The sequence below is a fragment of the Lepidochelys kempii genome, chromosome 2 (assembly GCF_965140265.1).
Source record: "Lepidochelys kempii isolate rLepKem1 chromosome 2, rLepKem1.hap2, whole genome shotgun sequence".
Classification (NCBI taxonomy): Eukaryota; Metazoa; Chordata; order Testudines; family Cheloniidae; genus Lepidochelys; species Lepidochelys kempii.
This window is the reverse complement of record NC_133257.1, coordinates 91,969,731-91,988,341: the sequence shown is the minus strand read 5'-3', so window position 1 is coordinate 91,988,341 and position 18,611 is coordinate 91,969,731. Positions and strand designations below refer to the sequence as shown.

The following is an 18,611-nucleotide window of genomic DNA, read 5'->3' as shown; positions in this document are numbered from 1 at the left end:
GAATGGGAAAGTTCTTGGTTTACATACATGTGAATTAATGAAGCCCCCATGTCAATGACATCAAGGGAGTCCCCCATTCTGATTCGCTACGGGACTCCTGAGGAGTAGCTCCAAGCATGAGAACCAAGTTAGGCCACCATCTTCAAAAACTGAATGAAAGGAAGACTACTTTACTTGTTAGCTTGCTTACATGCCTCCAGTGGCTACTGCTGCAGTCATTGACTTCCGGCCTCTGGCTAAGCAATGCCACCATGCACAACAGAGACCCTGTGCTTCCGCCACCCTGCTGGCTGGCTACCAAGGGATTAGACTATCAACAGGCAACATTTGAGGTTTGACATCTACAAGCAAGCAGCCTCCAGCTAGCCAGTAAGTCCATTCACATTACAACATCTAAGCCAACGAAAGTGCCAACTGATCTTTTCAACCATGTACCAGTTTCCTGAAGCTGAATGTAGCCACTAGTGTAAAAAAACCATCCTTTCTAAGTATCAACTTTTCAAATTTATTTTGTTTTCTAAGTATCAGTAGAGGGACGCCTCTACTTCAACATTCCTGCACTTGTTTTTAACTCTGGCAGATGGCTGGTAGTGAGCGTGTGTGGATGGCTAGAACCAACAGAATTCATCTGAGAAGAGTGCCTTTCAAATAGTTCCTAAGTTAAACTGCCTTGCTGTCTAAAAGATCACACATGCATCTATTTCATGGGTTAGATGGTGTATGTTCAATCAGGAAAAATCATGTTTTCACCTAAATTTATTTGAATTTCCAAATATAACCTGCTGTGTCATTTTAAATTGTATTGGAATGTTGCATGTAAGCCTCTATGTTTGGGGAAGAGAGTATATTAATCGTTACCTAACCATCTATATAATTTGGGAAGGCTACATTAACTGGCATCAGAGCTGTAGTCTCAACATTAGCTTCAACCTGGAAGCGATTTGATGCTCTATAACTGTATCAACAGTGAGACTGATCATGCCCTGTTACTTTGGGGGCAGTCTTGATAAGCTAAGTTATTACATAGAAACTTACAAGGAACTGCTGGTTTATTTGGTACTGTTTGATTGGTTTGATATAATCTTAATCAAAAGTTTATATGTATTTTATTTTATGATGATGTTTACTTAGTTTCATTAATAAAATATTAAAATTGGAAAAACTGTTTGCTTTGTATATTTCCTCCCTCCAGGTCAGGGTCCCAGACCTGATGAGTCCTGGGGTAAATGTAAGCAGCAACTCTGACCTGTGTAGTGGTGTTCCATAGAACTGCCCTATGGCCTCCAATAGCTGGTGCACAAACAGGAAAACTCAGCTTTTGAAACAAAGTTGATTTACGTAAGGATCATTTATTTCAATGAGCTATGTCTTCCAGAACTTTGCAAGGCGTGGGTGAATATCAGTCAGTCAACCTAAAGCCCAGCCAACTCCCCCATAAGAAGTCTATACTCACTAATTTTGGAATCCATTTTTGGAAAAGTTGGACTGAATGTTCTGAGTGACAAATGGTTTGGGTGTTTTGATACTTATTTTGCAACTTCAATATATGATCAGATCACTTGTGCTAGATACAGCAAAAGTGCTCCTTAAACTTAGCTTATTAAAAGTAGAGTGGCTGGTTAATTTTTCATCTTATTACAATTAAATATTTATACCTCAGATCCATTGCGCACACTTGAATAACCTCTGAAGTGTGAATGCCTAAATATCCTAGAGGATTTCATTTCTGCATATGCACACATCCCTAACCCTTTCCACACATAAGAGTACACATGAGCAAGCCAAGGTGAGGATCTCATTGAAGACTAATATAAAAAAATGTAACATCTAGACTCTTCCTCTCAAGAGTTCTTAATTTTTTTTAAATTTAAGTAAAAGCTACATAAAATTAAGAGCAAAGCATATTAGGAATAAAAAGGTAGAATCTCTTTTCTGATACTAGAGTAACACAAATTCAAAGTATGCTAGTGGAAGACTTAATGAGGCTTCATAATTTTAGAAAGTGTAAGTTGCCGAAGAGAACATTTCATTCTTCTGTTCTATCAGCAAGGATATTAATGTTATCCTTCTAGCAGCTGTAGAAACCACGTGGTACTTTACATTTGACTTTTCACATACTTGTAATAAAACAGCTGACTATTTCAGAGTAGTAAATTCAACTCTACCTGCGATACTGTTGCCTGGAAACTTCATCTCCACAAAAGAAGCATATTGTAGATAATAACGATGTGCTTGTTTTATGTAACATTTCTTCCCTTTCCACACAATTACATGTTACTGTAACCACCTGATTGAAAGAAAGTCTTTAAATACTTGAATTTTCAAAGTTTTTTTCCTTGAAATTAGTATTAAGTTTGGTAAAATAAAGTGAGGGTCAATAAAATGTACTGTAACACCAAGTTAGTTTAGTCTTCTGGATTTCATAAACTTGAATACAGTTCAATTGGAGAATTTACACACATTTTACAGATCATATACATTAGTTGAATATGTCAGCTTCATTTACATGAATACAACTTGTGTTGAATTGTGCTTTTACACTTACCTCTTGTGTTCCTTCCTTAAGTACAAATTTCTCTGGAGAAACTATCATCGCTTTAGGATCCATGACAGCTTTTGACTGAAGGTCCCTAAAGCATAGTGCTTTAACATAGGCAGCTCGAGAGCCCATATTTCTTATGAGGAAAGAAACTTCTCTAAATTTATCAGGCAATAATTCATTCAGTGTTACCATGTAACTCTCAGACAGTTTTTTAACGTTTTCTAAAATTACATTGCTTGTTCCCCCATATCCAGACAAAGGTATCTGAAAATAAAAATAGTAATTCAGCTAACATTTTAAGAAAGTAGCTTTCATAAAACTGTTTTGTTAGAGACAAAGGTGTGCAAAGAATCCAAATAGTTAAGGGACAGACCCATGAAAAAGCTTTAAATGTGATACACTGAAAACAGACCTTTTCAAAGTGACATTAAGTTTAAATTAATTTTATTGTATTTTACCTCAGACTGTTTAAAATTCTGTTAACACCCTTCTAACAGTTGCAAGAACATCTGAGGGCTTGCCTACATGGTGGGGTAATGTGCAGTATGGGGATGTGATTTCTGAAGTGCACTAACATGTTGGTACAATATAAACCTGTGTAAAGCATATCCAGCAGTCTGTGTAAACCCTGCTAAAACTGAGTGTTTCCTGGTGCATTTTAATATAGCAGAAAACTATGTTAAAGCCCATTAAGGAACTTTTAAGGAGCACTGGTAGGGTCTAAACAGAACAATACCTACACAACACATTAGCATGCTTCAGAAATTACACCCCTATGGTGCACGTTACCCTACCATGTAGATAAGTGGGGACAACACGCATCGTCTTTTCAGTTGTATATTGTGAGCTCTCAGGCCTTTTGATGTCTACACATCAAAGAAAAACCTGTGGCTGGCCAGTTAACTCGGGCTTGAGGAGAGGTTTCATTGCTGTGTAGACCTCTGGGCTTGGGCTAGAGCCAGAGCTTCAGGACCCTGCAGGATAGGAGGGTCCCAGGTCCTGCAGGGTCCTAGAGCCCAGGCTCCAGCCGCTAAAATCATAAAAAAACATCACTTCATCTGGACTTCAAGGAGGCAAGAGGCAAGTCACCCCAACGCCCCCCACCCACACTCCCTTTGGCCATGTACCCTTCCTTTCAGCATTCAGCCTCCCCCACCCCCATGCAGCCTCCCCCCACACACTCTCCCTTCTCCACACCAGCTCCTGCTAGCTCCACACTGTCTCCCCACACACCTGGGAAGAGTGCTTGCCCGCACCCCCCGCCTCTCAGGGGTTCACATAGAAGGGTGAGTGAGGCCCGTTACACTCCCTGAGAGGTGAGGAAGGGGTGACAGGAGCCCACTCACCTCCTCGGCCTCCCCGCAGCACTCCCGCACACAAGCCTCCCACACACCCACTGCTGCTGCCTGCCACCCTCTACCTCCCCAGGAAGGGAGAAGCCAGGAGCTCACTCACTAGAAATATCAGAAATTAAGTCAGGACTCTTACAGTAAATTTAACTCCTGGTTGTGACTGAATCCCCAACTGTTTGATTTCAAGTTTTGCTGACATGCAAGCTACATGTGTGGGTGAAAACATCAAGAAGATATTGGTATCGTCTCTTGGGCGGATTTTGAGCTCCTGATTACTAGTCAACCGCTCTTCTGTACCAAACGTATTTCTCAGCTATAAAAAAAATAAAATGATTGAGTGCAATAAAAACCAGCAACAATATTTCACTATTAATTCAAAAAAGTTTATGAAGTTAAACTGAGTTTCAAGCTAACTAAACCTGAAATTGACAGTGGAAGGCAGACACTTGAGATTGCAGCCTCTAACATCTGTCTTACAGTATGTCAAACTGACTATTTCAGAGAGACCGGCACTAAAGAGAATTGAAAGGACTTAACCATCCTCTAAAATGGAGATGGATCAGCCTGCTGTTTTAGAATGAACTCAAAATATTACTGTTTGTACTGAAACTGATTCACATATGACTCTTGAAATATGATCCCTTAATGTAAATTCAGATTCTCTAATGAGGCTACCTGTGTGAGCAAACATTTTTAGATAAAATGCCATATCAAGCTTAAATATTAGACAAACAGAGTTTTGGAGTTTTACTAAAATAAAGACTTTTCTTACAAAGTCGATTAAAAGTGTTAAAGAAGTTTGCATTACGCTAACCTGAAAGCAGTTCTGATCTTGACCTCTTATCAAAAGTCGTAAATGCTGAGTTGCAGATGGAGAGTTATTTCTTAGAGTTAGTTTCTGTTGACTGAAAAATATTTAGGATAGTTTCAGTGACACAGGATTTATTTAAATACATGTTTATTCGTGTTAAAGGGATAATAGTGGTTCTGACCCTCATCCCTCAAACCAAGCAAGAGGGACTGAAGTTCTACCTGCTGCAGAGGTGACTGCCATCTGCATGCCAATTAGATACAAATAGCATTCCTCTTTGTTACACTTTTTATTTACACCCTGCTACATTCTTTTGGAGAAAGTTGTTACATTACTGCTTCCTCTCCAAAGGGCATAATTGGGGGCTGGTGTCTTTACCTCTTTAACAAAAGGTGTTATTTAAACAGATTGAAGTGAAATGGGGTGCAAGAGGCTGAACGGACACTTTCACCTTAAACCAGGCTTATGTAAATTTAAAACACACATTTTATGCATCAGTTAAACAACCAATTTAAATTGACCTGGTTCAAGGCCTCAGATTAGACAATTAGCAGTTAACATTGGAGGAATGGTCCATCCTCAAAACCTGTGACTCCCAGAAGCAGGACCTGGATGATAGAGGATGGATCATTCAATAACTGCCCTGTTCTGTTCATTCCTCCACAAGAACTTGGCACTGGCCACTGCTGGAATACAGGATACTGGCCTAAATGAGCAATTGGTCTGACCAAGTATGGCCATTCTTATGTTCTTAACATGTCCATTGCATTTGTGATATTATTTCACAGGATTTGTGATATTTCCCAGAAAATGAAGTTGAGTGATTGAAAACAAGGAGTCCGTCCAAGAACCTGCCTTGAGTAGAATACAAGATCTATATTACAAGGCTATCTCCATCCCAATATATATTAACATCACACTTTTAAATCCTAGACTACACATTGCCAAAAAGACAAATTTCAAGAAGGAATACGAGAAGGGTTGCTTTTTAAGTTATGAGAGCTTAAAACATATGCTAACATGTAAATGCTGTAATAACCTTCAAAAGAGCTCTCTACTAGTTTTACCTTTCATCTAAACAAACATTTTATATAAGAATCACCATGTTAGTGTCTAATACTTGAAAGAGGCAATTATAAAACTTTAAATGGTGAACTATATTTCTAGCCTGTGAATCAGCACTAGATACCTGCACAACTGCAATATTTCATAGCCGACCACATGACTCCTTTCATAAAGCTCATTTTTTTAAGACATTATAAATAAAGTTTTTTACTTGATTCACATCAGGGTAATACAGTAGTTTAGAGAGTGTGTGTGTGTATAAACATCAGCAATGAAGAACCTGAAAACAGACTTTTCTAAAAAGAACTATACATATTCACCAACTAATATATTTAAAAGTTACCCTAACTGGAAATTAAAACAAAAAAGCAAAATAAAATATTTTTTCTAGGAAAAAAGCCATCAGCATTAATATTTTGCAATAGATATGGATCACTTTAAAATGATAATTGGAAACTATTTAAGAACATTTTACTAGATGCTCATAAAGCTACGATCCCACAATAGAGAAAGAGGGCTACCCTGGTTTCAAAAAATCAGTCTGATTTTGAAGGGTAGTGAAAGCAGCTATAAAAGTTAAAAAAGCAATATATTAACAAATAGAAAAAATAGGAAGTTGATAGCAATGAATATAAACTAGAAGCTAGGAAATATAGAAAAATGATAAGGGAAGCCAAAGACGACACTGAGAAATCTTTGGCCAACAGCAATTTAAGTTTATTAGGAACAAAAGGAATCCTAACCATGTCGGTCTAGATGGAAACTACAGAATGGTCAATAATTCAAAGAAGGCATAAGAGTTTGGTAAGTTTTTGTTCTATATTTGGAAACAAGGCAGATGATGTTTTCATATCATATAGTGATGAAATACTTTCCATTTAAACGATAATTTGGGATGATATTGAACATCAGCTATTGAAGACAGACAGTTTTACAATCATCAGGCGTGGATAACTTTCAGAGAGTTTTAAAAGAGCTAGCTGGACCATTAATGTCAATTTTCAATCAGTCTGGGAATACTGGAAGAAAGCTAATGTTGTACCAATATTAAAAAAAAAAGAAAACGGGATGATACAGGAAATTATACGCCTGACATTGATCCCATGCAAAAGTGTCAGCTGATGCATAACTCTATATTAATAGAGAACTAAAAGAGGCTAACATTATGCCAATCCGGCATGTTGTTATAGAAAATAGACCTTAACAAATTAACTTGCCTTTTTTAAAAATGAGATTACAAGTATGGTTATGTAATATACTTCAACCTCTAAATTCTCTGACTTGATACTGTACCAACACTTTGATTAAGAAAACAACGATACAAAATCAATCTGGCACACATAACATGGATTAACAATTGCCTGATAGTCTCAAAACGTAATTGGAAATTGAAATCAAGTGGGTGTTTCTAGTGTGGTCCTGGAGGGACTGGCTCTTGGTCCTACATCTACTTAACATTTTTATCATTTAACCAGGAAGAAAATAAAAGTCATGGATAAACTTTGGAGCTGATACAGACTAGGGGAGCAGTAAATAATGAAAAGGACAAGTCACTGATATAGAGTGCTTTGGACTGCTTGATAAGCAGGGTACATGCAAGCAATATGCGCTTCAATATAGCCAAATGTAGTCATGCATCTAAGAACAAAGAACATAGGCCATATTTACACGTTGGGAGAATATCCTAGTAAGTGGTGGCACTGAAGAGAAGTTGGGCATTATGGTGGATAATCAGCTGACCATGAGTTCCCAGTGTGACACCGTAGCTATAGGACTAATGTGATCCAGGGATGTATTAACAGGGCAATATCTAGTAGGAAAGTTAGTTTACCTTTGTATTCAGCAATGGGTGTCCAGTTCTGGGGTCCAAAATTCAAGGGTATCAAAAAACTAGAGGGAGAGCTCAGAGAAGAGCCATGAGACTGATTAAAGGATCGGAAGACAAGCCTTATAGTAACAGACTCAAGAATATCAATCTTATTAGCTCGTTAGAGAACTGTGTAATGAATCATGTTAGTCAAATATATATTCAATGTTAGAGAAATGAATTTGTAAATAAGAAAATTTTTTTGCTTTTTGAATGTTTCTACTGACATAGCATTTCAGATTTTGCTAAGAGTGTTTTTAAATCAGAAAAGTGGTTTGTGTGCCTTATTTGTAAAATCTTGGCTATGCAGATAGCAAGGTAAAGCAGAGAGTCAAGAGAGAGCTATTAGCTTTGCAATAAATCATGTGCGCACACTTTCCCAACAAGAAAAGCTAACAAGTAAAAATCCCAGGCCACAAAAACAGACCAGTAAAAACAACTATTGTAAGATAAGAACTGGATGGAGCCAATGGGGGTGATAGCAAGGACAAATTTTTGGGAACCAGAGAGAACAAAGTAAAATTTAGTAGAATAAGCAAAAATGTTGTAGGTTAGGTTAGTTATTGGAATTTATGCATGAAAATGTTTTCATTAGAACACAGATGAGGTAGCTGCATAAAGGTACAGAACAGAGGATAAAAGGTAGAGGATTGACAATAAGAGTGGAGAAGATATAGGGGAAGAATAACGGAACACTGCAGAGATCAGAGATGTGAAAAGAGTTGCCCTGTCCCTCAGGAAAGTAACTTGATCATTTACTTTTCCTGCTGAATCTGTTATTGCATACATGTATAATTAATAGGTGATAAAACAAGCATAATAAAAGCTAAAAGAAACATTTAATCCTGAATTGGAGTAGATCTCACCCAGCAAGCCTAAACAGAATGTCATGGTGTGATTTGATCACAGTCTATAAGTATCTAAGTGGGGAAAAGAAATTTGGAAACGGAGGGCTCTTCAAAACTAGAAGACATAGGTATAATAAGATCTAATGGCTGGAATTTGAAGCTACACAAATTCAAATTAGAAATAAGGCACAAGTTTTTAATCATAAGAGTAATTAGCCATTGGAACAACTTCCTAAAGGTTGTGATGGATTCACCATCAATAGAAATTTTAACGTCAAGATTGGAATTGATTCAGGTTAGTTCCTATGGCTTGTGTCATACAGATCATACTAGACATTCACAGTAGTTCCTTCTGGTCTTAAAATCTAAAAAACAGGGCTTTTAAAATGATCCATATTTATAGCAAACTATTACTACTGGTGGCTGCTTGATATCAAAACAATGTATACATTCACAATTTTCCAACAAGATACTTTGGATGTGTTCCTAATACTATAGAACTGTTTGAACTAGTTTCCTGAACTAGTTTTAGAGAAAAGAATATATTTTTCCAGTCACTGCCATCAGAAAGTTAAGATTACAGTTCGAGTCTCCAAAGATTTCCTGCACAAAAAGTAAAAGGTTTATATATGTAATGTATGCTCAACATTAGGTACATGAACTTAGAAAGACATTTAATAAAGCCAGTCTAACATTGCATTTTCAGTCTCTAAATGAAAGCATAGCAAAAAAATTTAATCTGCAAAGAAGTGCATTTCAATATTAATGGGACATTAAATGTGAAGAACTGAACTGCTGGTACTTACACTGTTCTTCCGAGTGTAACCCCTCCCCATGCCATGAACTGCTTATTGGAGAGAATGGGTGGAACGTCTGAGTAGCAGGAAGTCGTTGCCAGTGGTCTGTTTCCCAAAATATTCACCTCACCTTTTATCACCACTTCATACTGAGGTCCAGATGGCAACACAAGGATTTTCAAGATACTACAAGTAGAAAATCCTGGAAGTCAGCTGATAAGCATGGGATTTCATCATGCAAACGGTCACGTAAATTAGTTGTATATAACATTACCCACAGTATTTATTTTAGGCAAGGCAAGTTGCTCCATCCAAAAAGTGTTGGGTAACAACTCCCAATTTAAGACCCTATTTTCAATCACCAAACTTTAAATTGTTTGAGACACCCTCATCATGGAAAATTTCAAACAAATGTGCCATTTCCAAAACAATGTTGGGGAAAATACTGTTTTGTGCATCTAAAATTTTTGGCAACCTTTTCTTTGAGAGACACTAGTACCCCATGCTTTGAATCAGACTTCAAATTTATCCAGGGGGTGTACAGCATGTTAGGGATACGCTTTGTATCATCCACGTGAAAATCCACTCAAATTTGGCCAAGTTACAAGCCTTCAAAAAACAAAAACAAACTAACTTGCACATACCCAGTAAAGACCTGCTGGAGCTCCACAGTTAGATTTCCCTAAGATTCTGTCCATGTTTGGAAAGCCCAGGGCTGAGCAGGACTTTCCCAGCAATTACTGCTGTGGGCCAAGGCACTAGAACTGAGACCCTTTCTCTCCTGTGCTCTCACTAACCGTCCACGCACTTTGGCCCAGGCAGCATGGAGGAGAAAACTGCCTTATTTGAATATAAAAATGACAAGACCTGGACGTTGGGCTGAGCACAGCAGAGGTAGTAGACTGGGACAAGGATCTGGGACCGAAGAGAGAAGCATTTAAAACTGGTTGGGGTGAAGGAACTGGAACTAGCTGGTCAAGGAAACAAGGAGTGGGAGCCATGGGGGGGGAAGATACAGGACAAGGAGCTGGGGGAAGCCTTGGACTAGTTGGGCAAATAGACTGGGATTGGAAACCAATTGGTGGGGGGAAGACAGATTACATAAACAGCAGGCAATGCCAGTTCTCCCCCGACATCCTAACCAATACTGGGAACAAGGAGCTGGGGGATGGGGAGACTAGTGAGGAGTCCAGAGGAGTGAGACTATGAATTACTGGATAGGAAGCCTCAGTTGAGGCTGGGAGGAAGAGCCAGAGATAGGGAACAGAAAGGACTGGATCAGGGGCACAGTGAAGGACATGGGCAGAAGGGTCAAGCTCTTTGGGGGGGGACGGGGACGGAGGGGACGACACAGAAGGTGTCTGTGACTACTAGAGCACACTCCCATCCAAAGCCTGGAATGAAACTCAAGATTCCCCAGTCTCACCATTCCTCTGCTGTCAGCAAATAGCATCTGGGAAACACACTGGCACAGTGTCCCATCTCCCTCTAGTGTTGGTCCACAGAAAATCACAATTTACTATTCCTATAATTAATTCCATTAGCTCAAGTGGCAGGAGTCTATAGCACGGATCTAAATCCAACCCTGCTGATGAACCATGTGGGTCTCAATATATCACATGATGAAATGTAGTTATTATGTTTGCTTTTTTAAACACCATGGAAATTACACACAAAACCCTACATTCAAAGAACTGTAAGATTGCAAAGTCAAGCACTTTGGAAGTGTTAAAATTATGGTTGTCTACACTACCTTAATTCAGCTCTCTTGTGCATATGCATTATTATACAGTCTAATTCCATGACCACATACTTCCCCCCCCCCCCTTTCCCTCCTGGACCTCTGCTTCATTCTATGAACAAGATGAACAGTAGTCCAGGGATGAAATGAGGGCTGTGTTGTGAAGTAGGCTGTTGTCGGTAGGACACCTGCCTCATTTGTTGCTCAAATTGGAAGGTGTGTAGTGAACAGGGCAGCGAAGTGCAGAAAGAGAAAAGATGGTTTTATGGTTAAGACAGCTGAATTCTCCACTGAAGAAGTAGATTGTATACCTTCCTCTGCCACAGATTTCTTAGGTGATACGTAATAAGCCATCGTGATCCAGGGACCTGTTGGTGCCAACTAGCACACTGCACAGGCGCAAAGAGGGTTTAGAGGGATCTCTTGGGTTTGGACCCTACATAACAGTTTGTCAAAAGATGTCATGTAGGATCTCTAATGAAAGCTTATGTCCAAGTGAATATCAACCATTGTGAAATGTATGTATGGATAATACGTAAAGAGTCATGTATACATACTAAAAATTATGTTCTTTTGGGAACACCTTATCTGTGAATTCTGCAATTGTCCAGTGTAACAGGGGCTGGACACTCAAGGGGGAAGCTCAAAGCACTCATAGATTGTAGAATACCTATTGTTTACCTGCTGAGTACGGTTATCATATGTCCCATTTGGCCAGGATAGTCCCCTTTTTATGCCCTGTCCTGGTCATCCTGAGTTTTTTGGCAAAACTGGGCATTTGTTTGGATTGCTCTTGCCAACTGATGATCAAGGCCCAGTTTTGCCAAAAAAGTGGGGCGCACCCCTCTAAGAGGACATGTTCCTCCCAAGCCAGGAGCTTAGGGGCCAGGCAGAACAGTCCCGCAAGCCGTAGTTTGCCCGCCTCTGCTCTAGTAGCTTCCCAGGTATCAAAGTTAGGCTGACCTATAGTTTCCCAGCTCCTCCTTTTTCCCCTTTTTAAAGTTAGCCCTTCTCATCTTCCGGGATCTCTCCTGTCCTGCATGAGTTTGTACAAATTATTACCAGTGGCTCTGAGATTTCCTCAGCTAATTCCTTCAGTACCCTCAGGTGAATAGCATCTGGCCCACTGATCTGAATTAATTTAGATTGGTCAGAAGATCTCTGATGTGTTCTTTACTTATCCCAATCTGCATCTCTTCTCCTTTACTGTCTATGGTAATTTTGCTAGTCATCTGGTCACTTTTTTTTTTTTTTTTTTTTAAAAGAAGACTGAAGCAAAGTAGACATTCATTGAGCCGCTCTACCTTACTATCATCTTCCGTTACCAGCTCATCTCCATTGAGCAGTGGACCCACAATGTCCCTGATCTTTCTTTTTTGTCTGACATATTTGAAGAACCCCTTCCTGTTGGCTCTAGCATTTCTTTGCCAACTGTAACTCATGCTTTGCCTTGGCTTTCCTGATTTTGTCCCTACAAATGTCCTAGCCTTACCCTCGCATTCTATAGCTATATATGGCCCCAGAGGTTTGGCTGACAAAGCCTCTTATAACAAAAGCACATGGAAGTCTTTTCTGTCTCTCTTTATGGGCCCGAGAAGTAAATATGCTGTAAATAGCATAACGTGAAGGAGAATGTTTTTCTCCTAAGATTTCAGGCACTGGACATGATTATAGGATGTTGGGAAGACCGCTGAGCATGATGTACACCTTTTAAATCCAGGCTTTTTCAAGTTCAGTTCTGCCACAATATTATGCCAGGTAAATATCTAACTATCTTAGCTAAACTAACATCTGAAAACTAATCTACAAAAATAGAAGGCACTAGTTTTAGCTATCAATCCTTGTAATTTGGAGGGGAACATTTCCTTTTGTTGTGGTGGCTGCAAGTCACCGAGGAGGCAACTGGTGCCATGCCCCCTTCTTTGGCCTTGCCCTCAAAACATGCTACACCGCTGACAGGAAAGAGTGGAAGGGGTGCATGAACGCTCCAACAAGTGCTGCCACCAGAAGATTCCACCATCCACACTGCACCAGTTGACGTGCCCAGCAGTGGGTATATACAGTGGACACTTGTAAAAAAATTACCAGGAATCAAACTTTCCAAAGGAACTGGAGAACTAACTCGAGAGCAAATATCTTTGCATTCAGGAAATAAAACCAGGAGAAAAGAGGATCACACTATTTCTCCCCCACCCTCTGCTCCCAGTCTAGACGACACATTTAAAATGCTTAGAATCAATCCTTGAACACCTAAGAAGCTAAATGACAAAAAGAAAAATTGCAATAAATACAAGATACTTGGGAGGCTGGGAAATCCTGATAAAAATCCCTTACTCTGAATTATATGAAATTATGTGGGACCCTTTAACATCTGTTCACAACCCCCAGATTGAGAACCTCTTTTTTAAATAACTGATCATCAAGCAGATTATACCTTACCTTTCACTACTGGTTTTTAAATCCTTTGGAGAAAATAGGACTGCCACTTCTTGCTCTTCTCCAGGCATAAGGAAGAGATCCTCAGGTTCAACAGAAATGTAGTTGTCTTGACCTGATGTCTAAAGATACAAAAACAAATTTACTTTTTTAGGAGTAATCCCCTCCAGTCTGATATGATGTGTTATGCCTCTCTTTCAGTACATATATCAGAGGCAGCCTAGACACATACGTGGGAAATTCCCAAAACGGCCAACAATCCTGCACTAAATAATAGTTCCAACACTGTGCAGAAACCCTACGTTAGCGAACTAAATATAAACTTCTTAAATAGAAATTTCTTATTCAACTACGCTAATGACATACACAGACAATGAAGAGGCCACTGTAGAGGAACCCAGAGAACATTTTGGGTGGAGTCGATTGGGAAGAAGTAACTCCACAAAATGACGTCAGGTAAGTTTTACTTCACGGATCCAGACTTCTGTCCACTCATATAGGATTGGAACATAGCAAGCAATATGGAAACATAAGCAGTGGGGGAAAGGTGAGCATTTTGATTGGTTGCAGATAGAGTGGCTTAGTTCCTGTGATATCAGCCAGAAAACACTCCTGGTTCAGGGACCATTCCAAGGTGTCTGAAAGCTCAACTAGGCTGCTCTCATTTTCAGTGGCACTTTAATATGGATTACCCAGATAGAAGCTAGGAGAGAATGCATTGCTCTGTTTAGACTTGAGCTTCTTGTGCCTCCTTCCAATTTGTTTTCCCAGTTGGACCAGAATCATAATCCTCTCGGGTGATCCTGAAAGACCAGAAAAGCCGGTCTGACTGCTCATCTCAGACAGCAGTATGCTGAAATCTCTGACCCTGATCACATTCCCTGTAACTTATGGTGCACCAAGTACATTTCCAACCCAGAAAGCTAAGCATTTATGGTCAGTATTTTTTGGAAACCAGTCTGTGAAGGGAAGATCTACTAGAAGGTTGGCTTCATGCTTCAACCAACCAGGTGACTAGACAGTGGAAATTGCCCTCTCTTTCTTCAGCATCTTTTACAGCGCAGTTCTGAGCCTTCAAGAAATATCTAGGAGGCCCCCCGTCCATGGAGTAATCTTACAGAAGTTACCTCGGAACTACAGCCAGGACTGGATGGCGGACAGACATCATGGAAATTACTGTCCAGATCTTAACAAATTTCTGTTGTTTCAGGAAGATTGACCCTCCCTCTGTTTTATCTGTAAAGTACGATTTGCTCTGGAACTTTTTAAAAATTCACCATAATCCCCTGTGCTTAAAGCACAGAAAGTGTCTTTCAAGTCACCTCATCTAACATTTCTAGTGATGCTTGACAGAATGTAAGATAGGAACGAGCATTTAGAATTCCCTATACTCTTCAGCCTATTACCAATACCTTCATGAACACTGAGGGAAAAGAGGGAAGCAGACAGGCTGAAGAGCAGCATTTTGTATTGCTAGCAGCTACTTCCAAAGACAAACTGAAGTAAGTTCTGGTAGTAAAATATGGCAGGTATATGGAGAAGTTTCTACCAGATCTAATATCAGGAAGTCTCCTGGAAAGATTGTAATAGTTCTGGAAGCTACAGTCTCCTTACATTTTGTTGCCTTTGACCTATTTAGTGTATGACCGCTTGCATTCCTCAGATCTTTATTTTATGAAAAATATGGAGTCTTGAGATTTTAAGCCCCTCAAATCAGGGATTGTGTCTTTCTGGTGCTTTTTCAGTGGCCAGTATATGGGGCCAATTCCTAACTGAGATTTTTGGTAATGCTAGCGATACAGTCCTGAGTATCTTTCACATTGAAGGGCAGTCTGTATTTCCCTCATTTCAGGTGGCGTGTAACTTATTTCACAATAGTTTGATGCTTCTCTGAATACCTAAAGTTTGGAAGGGAAATTAAGATCAGACGTGGAGGAGCCTGAAATTCCAGAATAATCCCACTACACTCTCCTGTACCTACTTGCTGAGTTTGGTACAGTCTATGAATTGTAGGCTAGATCTATTTCCGGGTGGGGGCAAGCTTGATTGCTGTTAGACTGACTGTATACACTTACTGACAAAATTGGGCTCATTTCATGATCTGTTTCCCTCTGGAGTTCCATGCTTACATCTCATCTCTCACGCACCTATTGCTGAGAGTATTAATCTTTTGCTCCTGTATGAGGGCTTTTAATTTTTAAGCTTGTCAGGAGTAGCGAGCAAATATTTTGTCTTGTCCATATTTTCAACTACTACCTATGAAACTTCCCCATTAATAAGATTTGCCTACAGCCTTCTCAGACACGGATTTGTTTTAATTATGCTCTCCCCAGGATTTGATTTAAAACTAGCCACTGAATTTGCTACCATGGCTCTTACCAACAGCCTCCTGGATTTCATAAACAATGGTTAAAGACACTTTCTTCAGTCATGACTTAAGTTGTTAAATATTTTGAGGAGGTTGAAGATGGACAGCAAATAAGTCACAACAAATCCTTGTCTCTCAAGATTCTGTGGCCTTGGAAAAACAAGTAATTTCTAATGAGGAACTACCTGAGACTTCGTATGTTGCACAGGGACCGGAAGTGCGACTCTGGGAGATACGCTCTCCCCTGTTTAGAGTCCAATACCGCCCCTATAAACCATCCGCTGAACGGGGGACAGAATTGACTTCTGTACCTTCAGTAGAAGGCCCCGGTCATCGAAAGTAGACCGCATGATGCTCACTTGTGTCTCCACTTGCACCCTGTAGCAGCCCTTGATTAGCCAGTTGTAGAGGTATGGGAACACCTGCCCCTGGCACTTGCGTAGGAACACAGCCATGACTGCAATGCACTTGGTAAACACTCAAGGAGCCACTGACAGGCCGAACAGTAGAACAATGAACTGTTGAGTGTGATTCACCATGAACCTGAGGTACTTTCTGTGTAAGCGTCCTTCAAATCGAGGGTGGCATACCAGTCCCCCAGATCCAAGAAAGGGATAACAGAGGCCAAAGAGACCATGCAGAACTTCAGTTTCTTCATGAACTTGTTGAGATTTCACAGGTCTAGGATGGGCCTTAGACCGCCTTTGGCTTTTGGTATTAGGAAATACCGTGAAAAGAAACCCTTCCCCTTCAGCTCCTGAGGAACCTTTTCCGCTGCCTCCAGTTAGGAGCAAGTGCACCTCCTGCACAAGGAGTTGCTCGTGAGAAGGGTCCCTGAAGAGGGACAGGGAAGGGGTTGGAAGGCAGGGAGAACTGGAGGGCGTACCCCCTTTCTACCGTGCGAAGTACCCAGCGATCTGATGTAATGCAGGCCCAGGTATGGCAGAAACGGGACAATCGGCACAAAAAGGAGAGGTGGGATGGATCTGCAGTTCGGACTGGTGCGTCGCCCCCAGTCGCACCTTCAAAAGTTCTTCTGACCAGAGGATTGTTTCACCTGCCCACAGCCCTGGGCTGAGGAAGAGTGAGGTCTTTTCCTGTTCTTTCTATTCTGCCTCCAAGAAAAGTCCTGCCTGTTCTGAGGGTGGTAAAAACAAGGTGGGGGCTACGGCTTGAAATGCCTCCATTAGGTAGCAGGAGCGTGCAGGCCAACGGATTTGAAGGTGGCCCTCGAATCCTTGAGGCTGTGAAGCTGCAAGTCCGTTTTTTCTGAAAAAGAGGGTCGAGCTCCCAAAATGGAGGTCCTGGATGGTTTGTTGGACCTCAAATGGTACACCTGAGACCTGCAGCCAGGAGTTCCTTCTCATAGGTACCCCAGAGGCCATAGCGTGAGTGGACGAATCCACCACATCGAGCAAAGGCCATGCAGCGAAGCCCAGGCAATGAGCTTGCCCTCCTCTACCAAGGAGGAGAGCTCTGCCCTGGAGTCTTGCGGCAACAGCTCCATAAATTTTGCCATTGTTCCACAGGACTTGTAGCTGTTACCTACTGAGAACAGCCTGGTGAATAGAAATTTGGAGTTGGAGTCTCCCCGGTGAATAGATTTTCTTCCAAAGAAGTCCAGCTTTTCGGCCTCCCGGTTTTTCAGGAAGGGTCTCTGATAGCCTTGGAGCTCCCGTTAATTAGCCACTGATACGACTAAGGTGTCTAGCGGGAGACATGTGATAAGGTGCTCGAACCCCTTAGAGGGAAGGAAGTATTTCTGTTTGTTCCTCTTTGCTAATGGTGGTAAAGAAGCAGGGGTTTGCCACATCGACTTGGTGGTACCTTGAATTGTTTTGATAAATGGCAAGGCAATTTGGGAGGGACCAGAAGGGGCAAGAAAGTCCACCATGGGGTCTGATATCTCAATGACGACCTCCACCTGGACCCCCAGGTTCTGCGCCACCCTCCTCAGCAGCTGTTGGCACACCCCACTCTCCTCCAGGTCCTGTTCCCTGCCCATGGCACCAAGGGGATCATGCAGCACCTAGTATTCCGGCGTGGTTGATGTTGGTAGTGGTGCAGTGGGTGCCGGAGGTGTTGGTGCAGCCAACGCTAGGTCCTGCCCCTGGATAGGTGCCAGAGGCACCTATGAAGCTAAGGCCGCCGGCACTGACCTAGAGTAGGACCTCTGGCTCCAGCCCTGGTGGAATGTCCAGGCGGTCCAGAATGGCCACTTATTAGGGGCCTGCCACTGACAGGCCGCGGCACTGGATGAGACTCCTGTTGCTCGCATCTGTCAGACCTGGATCAACTGCTCCTCCTGGACCTGTGGGAGTCTGCTTCCAACTCTAAGCACTCACTATACAAGGATCACAGAGGAGTGATGCCCTGCAGTGCCGGGGAGTGGTGCCTGGAACTTTGAGACTAGTGCCACTCCCCTACTGATCCACTGGTGGATTGTACAGGTGACTGGTACCAAGGAGATGGCAACTGGTGCAGTACCATTGCAGGTTTGCTTCTGGACAGCACAGAGGATCTCATGGGTGCCGCTGAAACCAAGTTCAGTGTCCTGTCTCATCTAGGAGGGGAAGGTGGTGCTGAAGAGGCAATGAGGTTGTTGGCGGCCTCGACTGCCTCCGGCGTGGAAGGCAGCTGGAGATCGTGGTCCTCCCAGAGAGGGGAGTGCTGGGAGCCTGGACTCGACTGTTCCTGTGCTGGGGCAGGAGTCAATGTGACCTTAGTCAGTGGAGCCGAACGCCCGTGGCCCAACACAGATCTCATGGTGGTGGGCTCCTGCAC

At 41.5% G+C, this 18,611-nt stretch overlaps 1 protein-coding gene across 1 annotated transcript in view; it reads right to left on the bottom strand.

Annotated features, from left to right (window-relative positions):
• The window catches only part of CEP192 (centrosomal protein 192), a 206,263-nt gene that overhangs the window by 58,611 nt on the left and 129,041 nt on the right, over positions 1–18,611 (bottom strand). The window contains exons 40-45 of the mRNA XM_073329624.1: positions 13,463–13,581; positions 9,292–9,468; positions 4,709–4,799; positions 4,031–4,207; positions 2,546–2,806; positions 2,166–2,287 (exon numbers count right to left, since the gene is read on the bottom strand). Of these exons, the coding sequence (XP_073185725.1) occupies positions 2,166–2,287; positions 2,546–2,806; positions 4,031–4,207; positions 4,709–4,799; positions 9,292–9,468; positions 13,463–13,581 (947 nt within the window). The remainder of the gene's footprint in view (positions 1–2,165; positions 2,288–2,545; positions 2,807–4,030; positions 4,208–4,708; positions 4,800–9,291; positions 9,469–13,462; positions 13,582–18,611) is intronic.